General features: G+C 36.2%; 1 protein-coding gene across 6 annotated transcripts in view; it reads right to left on the bottom strand.

Annotated features, from left to right (window-relative positions):
* The window catches only part of VPS8 (VPS8 subunit of CORVET complex), a 315789-nt gene that overhangs the window by 140704 nt on the left and 157687 nt on the right, over positions 1–17398 (bottom strand). For all 6 annotated transcript variants that reach the window (XM_079921327.1, XM_079921325.1, XM_079921329.1 and 3 more), the window contains 6 exons: positions 14308–14379; positions 8352–8471; positions 7227–7283; positions 3825–3907; positions 3013–3097; positions 2033–2131 (listed from right to left, as the gene is read on the bottom strand). In XM_079921327.1, coding sequence (XP_079777453.1) covers positions 2033–2131; positions 3013–3097; positions 3825–3907; positions 7227–7283; positions 8352–8471; positions 14308–14379 — 516 coding nt within the window. The remainder of the gene's footprint in view (positions 1–2032; positions 2132–3012; positions 3098–3824; positions 3908–7226; positions 7284–8351; positions 8472–14307; positions 14380–17398) is intronic.

Genomic DNA, 17398 nt, shown 5'->3' with positions numbered 1-17398 from the left:
ATAAATTATCAGAAGAACGAGGATAATGACTATATTAGTAAGGCAGTGAATTGTGATAAGAAAAGGATACATGGGAATAGTCTGGGATACTGGAAATAACTATTTCTGGGATGTTGGCTTTTTAATTTTTTTATTAAACTGTACTTTTATGCTCTTTTTTGTTTCTTTTTTATATTTCAAAATCAAAAATATTTTTTAAAATCTCATGAAACATGTGTTGTCCATATTGAAAAAAATATCTTTACCAGAGATTCTTTACCCGAAATCTACAGACGCAATCTAAGAATGTCTTTTAGGGAGTCTGTGAATCCCTGAAATAGCAAACGAAATTATGCGTCTGAGCACAAGCACAATACTATGAGGCACAGGTCCAAATCTTTCACTAGATTCTCAAAAGAGGTCTATAACCCCCAAAGTGTTAGGAACCACTAATCTATACACTATGTAGACTGTCTGAAAACTTTATAATGAGGACTTTCCCCCTATGTATTTAATGTTGATTTTATTTACATTACCAAAGCCACACAAGTCCTTCAAAAGAGTCTATAGATTTCTAACGTGGCCTTAAGAAGTATTAAAAAGTTCAAGGTGAAAAAATGCGCAGATGTGGGAAAAACAGCAGAAATAATTGCTGTGCAGAAACAATACTTCTTACTTCTCCAGTATGAGTTTTCTGCTGAATAATTTGTTTGCTCATTGATTAATTCATCATGTTTCACATTATGTGGAGAGACACAGCTTCATTTCTGGATGTCTGGAGTCCATGTGCTCAAACCACTGCATAATGCAGATGAAGTGAAATGAACAATGAGGCATAATGTAACTATGGAGACTTAAAGGGGATGATGAAAGGAAAAAGAATACAAAATGATTAGAGGAAAAAAAGATATAATTCAAAGTAGAAGAAGGTTTTCTTGGGTTCTTTCACCAAGATATATTGATCTTATTGTTAGCAGGAATACGATAAGACTAAATTAATAACATATATATGTTCTCAATCCTATAGATGAAAGTGTGGAAATTACTTCAGCCCACTGACTGTACCACCTTTCACACCAGATGTTTTACATAAGATGCTGTTCACATTTCTCATCTTTCTAAACGTTACAATTATCAGGAACTAAAAGTATTCACACTACATGCAGTGCTTTCTCAAAGTTTCAGAGCTCTTATTTTTCATATGTAAAAGAATTTTAAAACATGTTGCATAATCATATCTTTCACTACATCTCTAAACCCATCACCAGAAGTTACCTGATCCTTGCTACAAGGAGGAGGAGAGAAACTCTGTAGATATAAATGTTATTTCCAAAACTCAAATTACCTCAACATCCTTCATTACTATTTTTTTTCAATAATTAGTGACCCATAATACAGAACAGATTAAAACAGATCTCTAGCTCTGTTGGTTTCTGAGGAATACTGTATTTATGAACCTAAAGAAACTAAAAGTGAAGAGTGATTTTTGGGCCTCTTTTTAGAATGCATTCTGATCACATGCTCATCACACATGTATTCGTCTCTCCACTTAAGCATCTATAAGCAAGTTTTTAAAAAAGAACTTTTAGTTTCAAAGTCAACTCTTGCACTCTTGTAGAACAGCATGCATAAACAAAATCAGAATCATCATCCTCTTACATAAAGAAGGGAAATACATCAGAGAGAACAACTCATTGCAGTAATGTTTATTAAATTCCATCAGGTGACTAGGGGGAATGGCTCCGTCATGCAGTAGAGAAAAAGATCAGTAGTACTTTCAGAATTTCTAAGAACACTGTAAAAACCCACTAAAATTCCAGTTTGTCAACTAGCTGGTTGAACATGAGTTATTTTCAGAAGTCATGATATAATAAATTGTATATGACATGGGTTTTACGAATACAAATGTGAGGTAGAATTATCTGAAAAAGATGTTAATCCTCAAGCAAATCAATTTAATTATATAATACCTCCAACTGCTTAGTTAGAAAAATTTAATTTGGGAGATAGCCATACAAATGGGAAAGTTTTAAAAATTCTGTTGAATCAGTACCTCAATATGATCCATTGCCTTCTGCCATACAGACTGCTTCTCCTCTGCGCTGTGTCCAGGAATGGATAAGATATTGTGAATGTAGTTAAAGACTTCTTCCTGAAAAGCACAAGACAATATAATTCATTCATTCATTCACTCAAGCAATATTTAGTCACTATCTACTAACTGTACCAGTCTTGGTAAATATTTGTTATTTGGAGATGGAAAACCATTTGGAGATAGTTAACTGATGGACGACTGACTTAAAAGAGAAAGAGTAATTGTTTAAAGTTTAGGGTAGATTCTTAGAAGTTGCAAATCTGTTCCAATTAATGTTACTCTCAATTTCATTAACCTAACAGTGAATATCATTCTTTTGCTTTGGTGGTCTCTGTCCATATTCCCAATTTCATCTCAAATCACTTTTGCCCTTGCCCGTTATGCTCAACTTACAATGATCTAAGCTTCATTTATACGATCTCTATTCAGTTCCTTGAACATGTCAAAAAATTTTCCCACCTCGAGATCTTTGCATATACTGTTCCTGATCCTGCAACAGTTTTCTATCGGCTCTTGGCTTGACTGGCTTCTTCTCAAATCCCAAAACTCAGTTTATAAGTCATTTTATCTGAGATTCCTTCCCTGGCTGCTCTGTATAAGTCAGTTTCCCCATTATCCTCTCACGGTGCACCCAGTTTCTCTAGCACTCATCACAATTTGTAACTAAATATTTGGTTTTCTTACTGTCCATCTCCATCACTAAACTATAAGTTATAAAATTACAGGAACTATATATCTGTTTTAATTATCAATATATACTTGGCTAATAGCAGGCACTCAATTAAGCCCTATTGAACAATGAACAAAACTTTAAGTCAGCAAACATATGTCCAAATATTTCTACTGAATAGTTACACCCACTGAATAGTTATTTCTTCTTGATAAGGGGAGGAGGGGGACTGAGTAAGAAAAAAGGGTAAAGGTGTCTCTTAACTCACCTCTCTTAGTGGGTCACGTAAGTAGCAATCAATAATTTTGTCATACTGGTGTTCTCGTTCATACATAAATTCACAAATTTGATAGCTAGAACATAAAAGGAAAAACTTCAGTGTACCAAACAGTCAGGTGGTTATTAGCTTATTGTTTCAAGACATTTGCTCAGGCACAGAGGTTAGTATTAAGGAAAATGAATATAGTAGATGTGATTTCTATTGTTAAATGAAGTTATAGTACCTGCCGTTCCTCTAAATATATGTTTAAGATGCTGCTGAATACTACGTTTATAAGAAATTTCAAAGCTGGGTACAAAATAAATGTTAAAGCAACAATGCGTCACATAAAAAATAGTTAATATATTACATATCAATATAATCAATTATATGAAATTTCCCTATTCAGAATTAAATATGTCAAATGAAATATTCAACAAACTAAATAGTAGTGCTAACATATTGCATCTTATTTGCTATGTTAAATTCTGCATTGTTTATAATATATATAACTGTCAAAAATCTATGAAATACCATGGAAATTTTAAGTAAAAAAAACTAAAATAATAAATCATAAGGCTGCTATTTCATTTTCACACTAAAATGTACAAGCACTTCAAATTTACTTGCTATTAATTTTTGCAAATCTAACTAATTTCTAGACTTGTAAGGCAAAAACTTTTGCACCCAGGTTTTTTTTGTTGTTACATGCATAACTTTTCTTAAAAAACCAGCAATGCATAAATAACCTGGGCTTCAAGTTAGAGAAATGTAATTTAATAGTTCTATGGGAACTAATACATGGCTTCAAAGCAACTTACAATTCTGCCTTTTCTGCCATACGGATGAGCCGACTCTCTTCAAATTGAACTATGCCTCCAGCCTGCAGCAATTCTAAAAGGACCTGAACATTTAAAATAAATGAGTAAAAACACTTTGGAATCTACTTTTATTTATTAGCTCTTTAAGGGTCCATTCAGCCACAGAAACCATACCTTTTTTGCTTTTGTCTTATTATGTGCTGATGTTTCAGTTTGGCTTTCATGTATACAAGGGATTAGACTGCCATTATAATGTTGATCATATTGTATTTAAGTCTTACAAAAAGGTAAACAGCTCTATTTTCAAACATGGAAGGAATGCCAAAGTATTTGCAAACAAAGCCTTATTAGATATTAGAATATCTAATTGACCCTCCACTAAACTAAAAACATCCATATGTATTCTTTCAATAAGTGAATTTTTGTCCTTTTATGACTTATGGCTCTTTAAAATCTGTTGTCCACAGGTAGTATCCATGTTCACGTGTTAATTTTTCTAACTAAACTTGGGGTTTCTCACAGTATAGCATTATTCACAAGAGCTAAAAGGTGGAAACAACCCTAATGTCAATCAATGGATAAATGGATGAACAAAATATGGTATATACATATAATGGAATACTATTCATCCTTAAAAAGGAATGAAATTCTGACACATGCCACATATCGATAAACCTTAAAAACATCATGCTAAGTGAAATAAGTCATGAAAGGACACATAATGTATAATTCCACTTATACGAGGCACCTGAAGTAGTCAAATTCACAGAGACAGAAGGTTTAATTGTTGCCAGGGTGCTGGGGAGGGGTAACAAGGACTTACTGTTTAATGGGTACAGAGTTTCAGTTTGGGACTATAAAGTTCTGGAGACAGATGGTAGTGATGGTTGCACAACAGTGAGATTATATTTAATGAGAACTGTACACTTAAAATGCTTAAAATGACAAATCTTATTGTGTATATACATTTGACCACAATAAAAAACAAAGAAAAATACTGGGGTTCATATAATTAATCTTTACCACACTAAGTAGCTGAATAAAAAAAGGTGACCAGGATGTTGAGATATCAATATTTTAAAATAAATCTCAAATATAATAGAATCATTACATAGTCATTAGAGCAATATGAGAAAGCTCTCTCCTATATTTAAGTTCAAGATCCAGAGTAACACTCTTTCTCAGAACTCCAGGAAACCATTTAACAAAGCATTTTTCTAACACAGGAAATTGATTACTTTCAAGTCAAATTTTTTTAAAAGGCAGAAAAGAAATAAAACCTATCCTATCTTTACACTTCAGAACTCTAATTTAATCCATTTTGAGTATTATAATGTACTGCTATATAGAGCAATGATAGCGTGAACCCACCTGTTAGAAGCCTCAGTTTGGAATAACATAATCAAATGCCACTGCTAGAGCCAGTCTGAACCAACTTACTGAGCTGAAACTGACTTAACTTTTCAGGAATTTTGTAAGCCGGTGGTTAAATACAGGCATTGTTAAAAATCAAATTATATAAACCTACAATTAAATAAATTAAATTAAAAGTGAAGGTAATCAATACCCACACTCACCACTTCCTAATTATTTTACTACATTTTACTGTGTATGCTCTCAAGGTTAGTTACTGTAGCCGTATCTGTATGGTGGAAATATTACATAAGTGTGGTATGGTGCATCTCTCCCCAATTCCATGTGCCGGGTGACATCATGCTAGTAGACTGAAGTCAGCCATGGTGGGAATACTTACACCATGGAAAATGGCAAATGCTGTAAATCAGGGCTTGTTACATGCTCAAAGGGTTATAAAACAAAGAAGAATGTGTGACAGAGACTATATGTGACCCATAAAGCCTAAAATATTTACTCTCTGGTCCTTTACAGAAAAAGCGTGCCAATTTCTGGTTAAGAAAGTGATGGAGATAATGTTAAAAAGATAGTCAAACTTAAAAGTGTGCATGTCAGAGACATTACACTATAAATAGCACAAAAAAAATTATGGAATTATTTTCCAGTATTCAAAAACTGTTATCCGATTCAGCAAAGAAGTCACAACACTGATGAATGAAGTTCTGACATGCTTTCACTGTTGCACTTTCATCTTATTCACTTTAATAAATGAAAACATCAACCAACGTTCATATCAGTGTGAACCAGTTGTTAAACTTTTATCAGCATACCACTGGAAAATATTCAAATATATTGCATAAACAAATTTTGATATATGACAAGCAGTACAAGAGAAAGAGTGTTGGATTAGAAGGGAAGGAATTGAGTTCTAATCTCATTTATGACCTTGAGCAATTTACTTCATCAGTTTTCTTTCTATTTTCTAAAATGAGTTGGGGAAAAAAACCCCAGATAATCCCAAAGGGGATTCCCAATAATAGATTACTACATTATGATTACTTTTAAAGGTTTGGCTTTTACATTTAGTTTGGTTTTTATTTTTGTTTTATTTAGTAATTTACATAAGAAGTTTTTATCATTTTATATAGCAACACCATGCATAACATGTTTCACTTTTCTTGCCAATAGAGAAATAGGGGCAAAATGAGGGATCCACACTACTATTTGTATTCAGTATAATTTAAGAGACAATCAAAATTTTAGCAGCTGTTCTCTTCCCTAAGACAGTCTGCAGCAGTCACGGGGTCACAGCTGTGCAGAGAAAGGGTTCGCTGTGTGATCCTACATTCTTTATCTGAGTCTCAACCTCTGGCCTGGCATATATTACCATAAAAAATCAGCATAGCTCTCAAAGCACTTAATTTTTGTAGCTTGCTTAGCTGACAAAGTCTTGCTATCAATTTTAAATAGACTGCCTCTCTTAGTGCTCACAATTACAATGGGTAAGCTTTTAAGAAATCCTATCTAGAAAGGACCCTCAAGAAAGTGGCTAAGTAGAAAGAAGTGGTAATCAATTTCTTTCTCACAGTGATTAGTGGAGAGACAGATGGGTTCTAGTCTCCAGAAATGTTGAGCACTAGTGTAGTGGCACTCCCAAAAGCTGAGTGTTCCAACACTCAGGATCCTGAAGCCTTTCTGGTTCACGGCCATAGCAACTAGAAGTGGTTACCAGCTTGATGACACTGGTGGAAAGCAGCATACAACAGGTGCCAACTGTTGCTCATGAAGGAGAAGGATAAAGTTTATATTCTCTTTGATGTCATGTTGAATGCAAGACAGGTCCAGTCTGCCTAGGAATTTAGTTTGATTGAGGCTCAAACTAACAACCATCCACACTCTTTTCTGGTTGCCACTGTCTAGCTTAGTATTACGGTTTGGCACAAGTCATTTTCCCCTTATGTCTAGTGAGGTCTAGTACAGAAAGGTTCTTTCTGGCTTACTCTGTCTTCTTTCTCATTCTTTAGCAAGATGAGTTCCAGTAGTTCATACCTGCTGTCTTTCTGAGTGTCGGGAGTCATCGTCAGGACTACAGAGGAATTCAAGGACCTGGTCAAAGAAAAGGTATTTTGTTAATTGGATACCAGCATGCATGCCACACCACTGTCATAATGAAAATGATTACTACCCTTTCTATATCACCAATTCATTCACACTCGGCTCAACAAACACCACAGGTATATGGTATCTTCCCAACTGATTGGCATAGTAGATGACACAGCAGGCTTCAGGTATGCTAACAATTTAATATATACCTTATACACATTTCTTTGCTGTTTAGAAACATGACTGGAAGCCAGCATCATCTACATACCTTAACTTTAAGATCCTCAACACCGTGGACCACACAAAGCATGGACTTTGGAGTCAGGCCACTTGAATTTGAATCCTCACCTTATTAACACTTAACAACGATATTTATTGCTAATAATAACACTTACTAAGTACAACCTTGGATGAGTGACTTAACCTCACCAGGTTTTAGTTTCCTCATCTGAAAAATGGGTGTAATAACTATACCAATTTCAGAGCTACTGGGAGTATGGAGTTAACACATACATATAAAACTTTGGAACAGAGCATGGCACTATGAAGTGCTCAATAAACGCTGGTCATTATTAGCAACTTTCTCCAGATAAAAAGTATTTTCTTTGCCACCTGTGGCTTTGTGGAGATATTTAACCGGGATTAGGAAATACCTTCACAGTTAAAGTCATTTGTAAGTAAATTCAGATTTTCTAAAAGTACTCTCCTCCAGATACTCAACAGCATAGTCTTACTACCAGTGAGCTGGGTGATTATTAAACTGGAAAATTCTTAAGCCAAGAATTCTAGGCAATTTAGAACAACAGAATAATTGGGAGAACAGAATCTATATAAACCAATCTCCACAAACCATACTCCCATGATACCAAGTTACTAGGCAGTCATACAACCCAAACACAACATTAAAAAAAAAAAAAACTAATTTAGATCCAAACTGAAAGGTGAAAAAGCTTCTACCTGGTAAGACACTTCCCCAATAGGCTATTATATTAAGAAACCATGTAATCCAGTGAATTTCTCTATGAACCGTAAATAAAAACAATTCTAGTTCTTATGGTTAAAGACGCTCACCTGATCAAAAAGGGTTCTGTTTACAAACAAGGTATTGTCAGGCTTTGCAAGCTGCCGGGCAAGGAAGGTAAAGAGACACCCTACTTGTGAGGGAGTAAAATCTGAATTCTCCACCATAACCTGATAAGCAAAAGAGACCATTTATTCAATATGCCATCTGGTTTGACACAGAAAAATAAATAATTAGAAGCTGCGGGAAGCCTCAGTACTAAAGACTCGAAGCTTCTTTTATTGGCTATGTAACAATTGAGTTCAATACCATTTAGAGAAGGAGCACAACTACTTGCACACCCTGAAAGCATGTTAGTAATTTTTGGCATAATTTTAGGCACAAGTTGGATAAGAACTGAATTGTTAGAGAGGTGGATTTCAAAGAAATATTAATCATGTTTCCCTCTTGAATTCTTAAAAGAGAATCTGAAGTTAATTTAAATTAAAGTAACCTTATTAAAAACTTGTCCACCAACACAGGAAGAAGGGAGTTGCTCTGGGGTTGAAAAGTAAGATAACTTGAGAGTGAAGGTATCCCAGAAAAGAACTCAGCCAGCCCACGAAAACATGAAGTGAATGGCTTCTGCCTTGTCTATAAGCAGTTTCTTGAACAGATGGTTTCATATAACAGGCTCTTTGCAACCACAGAGTTATCAAGTCATAATCAGTCCTCTGATTTAAGTGACCTCTCATCTCCTGAGTACCTACTACTATGAGTAAGATGCTATGGTAGAAGCCTTCAAGGGAATTATGAACCAGAAAGCAAGATGAGACAGGTAAACAAATCTTAACTAAAAAGCGTAATGTGATCAATCAGCACTATTATAAAGGAACAAATGACTATGGAAGCACAGTGGGAGAAATTTAGTTCAACTGGTTAGAGAAGAAATTTGAAAAAAAAAAAAGAGAAAACTAGCTTTTAAACTAAGCTTTAAAGCCCATGTGGAAAACATGACAGGGGGAAATGTCAGGAGAAAGAGCAGTCCAGGCAGAGAGAAGAGTAGGGGCAAAAGCATGAACACAGGAAAATACAAGTTTGTCTGGAGAAACTGTGTGTTTCATTAGAATGCAGCAGCATGCATGAGGAGGGAGAAATTAGATCGAAAGGAAAGATTAGGCCTCCAATGTCATTCTAAGGAATGTAGAATTTATTCCATCAAAAACTGAGGAGTTTCTAAAGGGGCAATGAGGAGAGCTGATCATGATCAGCACTGTGCTTAAGAAAATCACCCCATCAGCAGTGTTTAGGATTAAATAACAGAAGCAAGAGATAAAAGGTAGAGAGACCAAGATGCATGTGATTTCAGGGGTCCAAGGGAGAGTCAGAGGGGTTCAGAACAATGCAGTGATAATGAACAGGGAAGGAGAAACAGATGCAAAAGACACTGCAGAGAGAGGGAAGACAGGGCAAGTATTCACATGTGTGGAAACATGTGGCTAAAGGAGGAATGAAAAATGGCAGGTCTTGAGCCTGACAGGCAGGGAGGAGAATGATGCCATTAACAAAGAGGGAGAATGCAGAAGTATGGGAAGGAAGACCAGGTATTGTTTTGGACTAGATGAATTTATGGAGGCAACTCTAAAACAAATTAGGGAATAGTACCCCATCTCACCTAGAGAAAAGTCCTAAATTCCCCCCTTTCATTTTCTGTTCAAAGATAAGATTTCTCCTATAAAACATTCCCTTGGGGCCGAGCTTTTAGCCTACCTTTTCTTACTTTGCTAAGCACTATGTCCCTTCCTTTTTTTTTACCATGCCTGCTTTTAATCCAGCAGTCACAGCTTGCTCAAGTGCATAATTAATCATTACTAGAGTATGAGGATATTTCAAGTTGTAATCTGTGTGTGTATCTAAATTCCAATTTATAATATTCAAAGAGCTTTCTATAGCTTTAAAATACCCAGTCATCACTCCCTTTCAGTGTGCAGGTCCTTTCCAAGACTCAACTCTCAGGGCCCAACTAGTGCCCTTCTCTGCTTTTAGCTCTTCCTTTTGCTCTGAGGTGTAATTTTAACTATCTGATCCTAGAAACACCTTCAAAGGAAACAGTTCTAACTCACAGCCCATTCCCTTGCTACCTCAGCAAGTTATCATCCTAGAAATTTTAGCTTCTTTTCATTTCCTCTCTGACCGATTTCAGAGACCATGCTTACAAAATTTTCTGAGCAATCTTATAAAAAGTCACAAATTAACAGCTTTCCCCCTCTATATCTGCAGCCATTCAGCACCCATGATAATGCCTGAGGTTTGATGCTCCCTCACCTGTTCTCTGGTCCTTGCCTATGCTCCCTCAGAAAAACACTTTAACAAGTGAGTACAACTCTATCATCAGAAATGAGAAAATAATCTCAAAAGTTCATTCTTCATTGACCCTAGGTAAATACTATCAAAACAATATACAAGATGCAGCCACTATGGAAAACAGTATGGAGGTTCCTTAAAAAAACTAAAAATAGAGCTACCATATGAGCCAGCAATCCCACTCCTGGACATGTATCTGAAAAGATGAAAACTCTAATTCAAAAAGATACATGCACCCCAATGTTCACAGCAGCACTATTTACAATAGCCAAGACATGGAAGCAACCTAAGTGTCCACCAACAGACAAATGGCTTTAGAAGATGTGGTTTATATACATAACGGAATATTACTCGGCCATAAAAAAGAATGAAATAATGCCATTTGCAGCAAACATTGATGGAACTAGAGAATATTATACTTTAGTGAAGTAACTCAGAAAGACAAATATTATGATATCACTTATATGTGGAATCTAAAAAATAATACAAATGAATCTATATATAAAACAGAAAGAGATACACAGATATAGAATACAAACTTACGATTACCTATGGGAAAAGGGGGTGGGAGGAGTCAATCAGGAGTATGAGAGCAATGGATACAAACTACTATACATAAAACAGATAAGCAATAAGAATTTACTGTATAGCACAGAGAACTATATTCAGTATCTTGTAATAACCTATAATGGAAAATAACCTGAAAAAAAAATATATATATATATATAAAACTGAATTACTTTGCTGTACACCTGAAACTAACACAATATTGTAAATCAACTCTACTTCAATTAAAATATATATATATACAAGAGCACAATTCACCAACAGTAAGAGTTTAAGTACTTCATGGAGCTTTATTTCCTTCATTTGGATCATTCTTCCAACTTAGTACAGTTTTATTTTTATTATTTTTAATTTATTTATTTTTATTTTTGGCCGCATTGGGTCTTCGTTGCTGCATGTGGGCTTTCTCTAGTTGCGGCGAGTGGGGGCTACTCTTTGTTGCCGTGTGCCAGCTTCTCACCGCAGCGCCTTCTCTTGTTGCGAAGCACGGGCTCTAGGTGTGCGGGCTTCAGTAGTTGTGGCTCACGAGCTCAGTAGTTGTGGCTCGTGAGCACAGGCTCAGTAGTTGTGACACACGGGCTTAGCTCCTCCATGGCATGTGGAATCTTCCCAGACCATGGCTTGAACCCGTGTCCCCTGCATTGGCAGGTGGATTCTTAACCACTGCACCACCAGGGAAGTCCCTTAGTACAGTTTTAAATTCGAATTCTAATTCAATCAACTTGCAAACATTTCTTGAACATCTACCAGGTTGCAGGCATTGTGCTGGACATGTTTCTGTTTCTGGGCATGTTAAAACAATAACCAAAAAAAAAAAAAAAAATCCTTACAGTTGCTACCTACAGGAAATTCATTCCAGGTAGGAAAATATACATGTAAACGATTACTACAGTATGCCAAGTGTAGCATGAAGTGTTACATGAACACAGAGAAGGGGCAAATAATCAAACTGGAAGTGTGAGAGAGGGTTCTAAAAGTTTCTCATGGATGATATTTGAGTTATGTCTTGGAAAATGGCTAGGAATTTGCCAGGCAGGGAAAGGGAAAGAAAAGGCATGGTGGGATAAAAGAAAACTCACACAAAGAACATAAGCTGTAAAGGTGACACAGAAAGTTCACTGAATTCCAACAATTTAAAACTGTTGAGAAAGGAGTCCCCTGGTGGCCTAGTGGTTAGGATTCTGGGCTTTCACTGCCGTGGCCCAGGTTCAATCCGTGGTTGGGGAACTGAGATCTTGCAAGCTGTGCAGTGTGGCCAAAACAAACAAAAACACAAAACTGTTGAGGAGTTCATAATACAGAATGGTGGGGGTGGGAGCAGTGAGGAGGGTCAGAGAGGGGAGCAGTTATAGAGAAGTAGTCAGGGACCAGAAAATATAGAAGCATCTTGGATGTCGTGTTAAAACAGTTTAGATGGGTATGGCAGAAACTAGTACTTGTGCTCCAACATCTGTTCCTTCCTTCTAATTTAGAAACAGAACTCCTCATTTTTAGCTAAACACATGGCCACCTACAAAATAGAGTACATTTCTCAGTCTCTCTTAGCATCTAAGGGGCCATATATCTAAGCTGTGATAAACATGATATAAGCAGAATTGCAGTACATAACTTCTAAAACATTTTCTGAAAGAAAGAACACTTTCTTCTTCATCTCTTTCTGCATTCAGGCTGGCTAGAATGCAGAGGTGATGGCTGGAGCTTCAGCAGCCATTTTGGGCCAAAAGACACAAACCACATACTAAGAATAACAGCAGTAAGACAGAAGGAATGTACATCACTGATAAGTTTGTGAAGCTACTCTACTAGATCAGGTTGCCTACCCTCCAGACCTATAGGAGACAACTAGATTTCCATAACAAGCTATTATTATTTTGAACTTTCTCTCACAGCAGAACTTAATTTCAACTGAGCCAAGGGGGAGCCACAGAAGAATATTAGGTAGAGGAGAGGTAAGATCATGAATTAAAGAAGGACAAGAGGGGCTTCCCTGGTGGCACAGTGGTTGAGAGTCCGCCTGCCAATGCAGGGGACATGGGTTCGTGCCCCGGTCCGGGAAGATCCCACATGCCACGGAGCGGCTAGGCCCGTGAGCCATGCATGGCCACTGAGCCTGTGCGTCCGGAGCCTGTGCTCCGCAATGGGAGAGGCCACAACAGTGAGAGGCCCACGTACTGCAAAAAAAAAAAAAAAAAAAAAAAAGAAGGACAAGAATAAGACCATTTGGGAAGGTATTTTGGAAATCTAGGTGAAAATTCTCCATACTAGCCACCTGGATCAAACTGGCATTATTTGGGAGCTTAGCAATTCTATTCTCTTATTCATCACTGCCTATCTTACAAGGTCAATAAATAGCTCAAATGAGATCATGTATATAAATGAGCTTTGAAAATTATGAAGAACTATTATAAATGTAATTAATGCATTAATGTTATACACAACTAGAGAATATTTTAATTTTAGTCTCTTGTCCAAAATAATCTAAAAGTTACTAAGAGGATGAAATCTCCATTTTATAGCCAAATGAACAGGACGAAAATTCTAAGCTTTCAACTACAAGAAGAAACTGGTGTGGCTGAAGCTGTGCAGATGGACAGAAAAGGTCATTCACTAGCAACAGTATGAATCTCAAAATAGCTTTCAACTGAATCTAGTTAGATTTAGATTGGGATGATCATCTCTGTGTGCCTCAAATCATTCTGAAGTGTCACCATCATCTCAGTTCCATGGCAAAACTATGTATGGCACTACCTTAGCAACACAGTGGTGTTGGTATGAGACAGAAGGAGACTCTTCACATTAGTTATTTCTCAAAGCATTCTGAAGTTAGTGTCCATTTCTGAATGTAATCACACTAATATAGGAATTATCACAATATGCATTTCTCAAGAGTAGCACTCTGTAGCTGAGATACATATTTTTTGAATGAATGCTTTGTCTTCAAAAGCTGAATAAAGTACTAAGACAGCATAATAAAATTTTTAAGTGATTGCAACATATTACTTTATTAAACAAGATTATTTTAGAACTTGCTATCAAATAATTCAGTTTTCTTAATATAAACATCAATACAAAGACATATATTCTTTGAATACTTACTTTCAACAAAATATCCACAATACGTTGTTGATATTCTACAGCTTGCTTGTCATTTTTAAAATCTTCAAAAGTCTGAAAGGGAAAAAGAAATTTATAAAAGTAAGTATTATTTGGAAATTTTAGAAGGAAACAAGATATTAAATTCTTAATAGTCAGGTAAATTCCAAATAATGTAACCACTCCTCATCCGGTTTTTCCTGATATACCTTTAATAAGTTATTTTTAGTGAGTTAAATAGAAAGCTACAGTATTCAATATTGCATAGTATTCTGAATAAATAAATAAAAAGTATAAACATATAGTGATTACTATATAACCAGAAAGTGACTCAGGAAAGGAAGGCAAAGTTTACAGGCAACGAAAAAGAAAGAACACTAATGGCAAGAGGCAATTTGTGAGCAAGGGTTTGAAAAGGATGAAATACATGCTACATGCTCAGCCATCATTCCGTCCATGCTATTTGGAAATAATAACTGAAATACAGTTTGCTAACTGTCATGAAAAATAATTTTCATCATTTCCATGACAACTTGGAAAAAATGATTCTCTGTCACAATGTTAAAAACCTCAAGGATACACACAAAGAACAGGCATTCTATTTTCAAAACACTGCCAAGTACAGCATTTTTGATTTTATGCCCCTGCTCAAGTACAGCCAAATATATTCTGAATAGAACATGCACCCACGTAAATGACAGCACCAGATTCTGAAAATACCTAGAAGCTACAGGATGCATATATGAAGAAATTGAAATTATATTCACTATAAAAAAATTTAAATGAAAATATTTACTGAATAATAAGCATGATGAAAGACTTGAAGATCTGCCTATGGTTTTCACTTAGCACATTTGGCCCTTAGTAATGTTTAAATCCACACAGCAATAATTTACTGCTTACGATCCTGAAGCAAAAAAATAGACTACATATTGTCCCAATAGATTAACAAAGAATTTCAGAGCCACAAACTTTCAAGACTACATCATAGTTACATTCAAACCAGAATACTTGCTGTTCTTTAAATGGGCCCTGAGCTTCCCCAGCTTCTCCAAAGTACCTCGGCTCGTGCTGTTCTCTTACTAGCATGTCCTTCCTTCCCTTTTCTTGTCTGACACACAGTAAGCACTTTAAACAACAACTACTGATTTGTCCAGTTAATTACAGAGGAAAATAAAATCTATTAAAAAAATTTCTTCTTCAACTGGAATGCTTTGCTGCCAGTTAGTTAAGAAAAGCTTAAATGAGTTACCTAGGGGACTTGTAGGAACTCTTAATATGGAAAGTTCAAACAGAGGGTATTTTGATGCTTACGTGGGTTAAATATGACCTGGCCTGAAGACAGAAAGATGGTCTAGAAAGTCTCTCAGTTCTAACGTTTATGAGAACAACAAACACGCACACACTCACACAAATGCACACACCCCCTTCCCAGGGCGTGTGGCCAAAATGAGATGTCACTCTGCCGTCACAAGGACAAGGTACTATCTGCTAATACAACTGCTATTCAACTAAACACAAAACCACGGAGAATTAACAAATGTATTAAACAACTACAGCACTGACAGCAAGTAAAAAAGAATTTCTGTATCCACTTTCCTTTTGGCAGCATGTATTCACTGCTTTGAAACACATATTGCAAGTTTACTTCTGTAAACATAATTAAGTGGTGATATACTTTCTTATGAATGTTGTGATACACATAATGACATATTTTGATTGTAGTTAACAGCTGCCACCAAAATGGCACATTTATGTTAAAACATTATCATTCCACAAAGATGCTTCTAATTATACAATGCTTGTTAGAGGAATAACATGCAAAGATGTCCTAATGGAGAATGACACGGTTTGTGAAGTGCAAAGGTAGACCTAAAATTCAAGTCCAAAGTCACCTGTGAATTTGGTCATAAAAACTTCTTTCTGCGGCTGCTTCCCACTAGCTATCTACCTTACATTTGGAAGCAGCCGCATAGCACAGGGAGATCAGCTCGGTGCTTAGTGACCGCCTGGAGGGGTGGGATACGGAGGGTGGGAGAGAGGGAGACGTAAGAGGGAAGAGATATGGGAACATATGTATATGTATAACTGATTCACTTTGTTATAAAGCAGAAACTAACACACCATTGTAAAGCAATTATACTCCAATAAAGATGTAAAAAAAAAAAAAACTTCTTTCTGTAGCCCCTTAAAAACTATTATAGGGTTTCTGTAAGATAATGATAGTTGGCTAAAGCCTGATCCAGGGGTCAAGAAACATTCTCTGTAAAGGGCCAGAGAGAAAATATTTTAGGCTTTGTGGGCTACATGTGGTTTGTACGACATAGTCTTCTTCTCTTTTTATAACCCTTAAAAAAAAAAATTACTCTTAGCTCACACAAGCCAGAGGCGAAATGGAGCTGGATTTGGTCTACAGACTGTGGTTTGTGAACCCCTGACCTAACAGCTTCACACATCTCCCAATAAGATCCATGTATGTAGAAAAGAACAAAAAGAATCAACCAACCCAGGCTAATGGGAAAACCAGAAGGACAACAAATGTTACATACTTCAACTTATATAAAAGCGGGAAAGTAAACATCCCAAATTAGCAAAGTTGGCTCCAAAGCCCATAAAACCAAAAAGAGGTCAGGACAGAACTGGGTAGAGGAAAGGAGGGTGTGACGAGGTTTCAGTAGGAACAGAATACCTATAATATCAAATGGAATTCACCTCCAAAAGAAAAGGGAAATCCACCCTGGGTGAGGAAATAATGAGGTCACGTCTGCAACCCGGTGGATCAGCACACTGGCTAATAGGAAGAACAAAGGAAGAGGTCTGGCAAGTATAGATCGGAGGCCTTGGTAAGATATAGCTTTTAACATAGAAAAGGGAATGGAGAGATATTCCTCGGAGGCTTGTGGTAAAGAAGAAAGTGGCTCAAGATAAAGGTCCTACTAAAACAAGAGACTGTCAAAGATTGAGAAGATAGGCTATCCCCAAAACACACTATTTATTTAAAAAATTGCACTTGGTTGTAGCAAATAAAGAAGATACTTGAATGCGGAAAATAGTATGTAATTTTCCCCCACCATCCAACAAGGTCACCTATTAT

Source organism: Stenella coeruleoalba (assembly GCF_951394435.1).
Source record: "Stenella coeruleoalba genome assembly, chromosome: 5".
NCBI classification, from domain to species: domain Eukaryota; kingdom Metazoa; phylum Chordata; class Mammalia; order Artiodactyla; family Delphinidae; genus Stenella; species Stenella coeruleoalba.
This window is presented reverse-complemented; position numbering and strand designations above follow the sequence as displayed.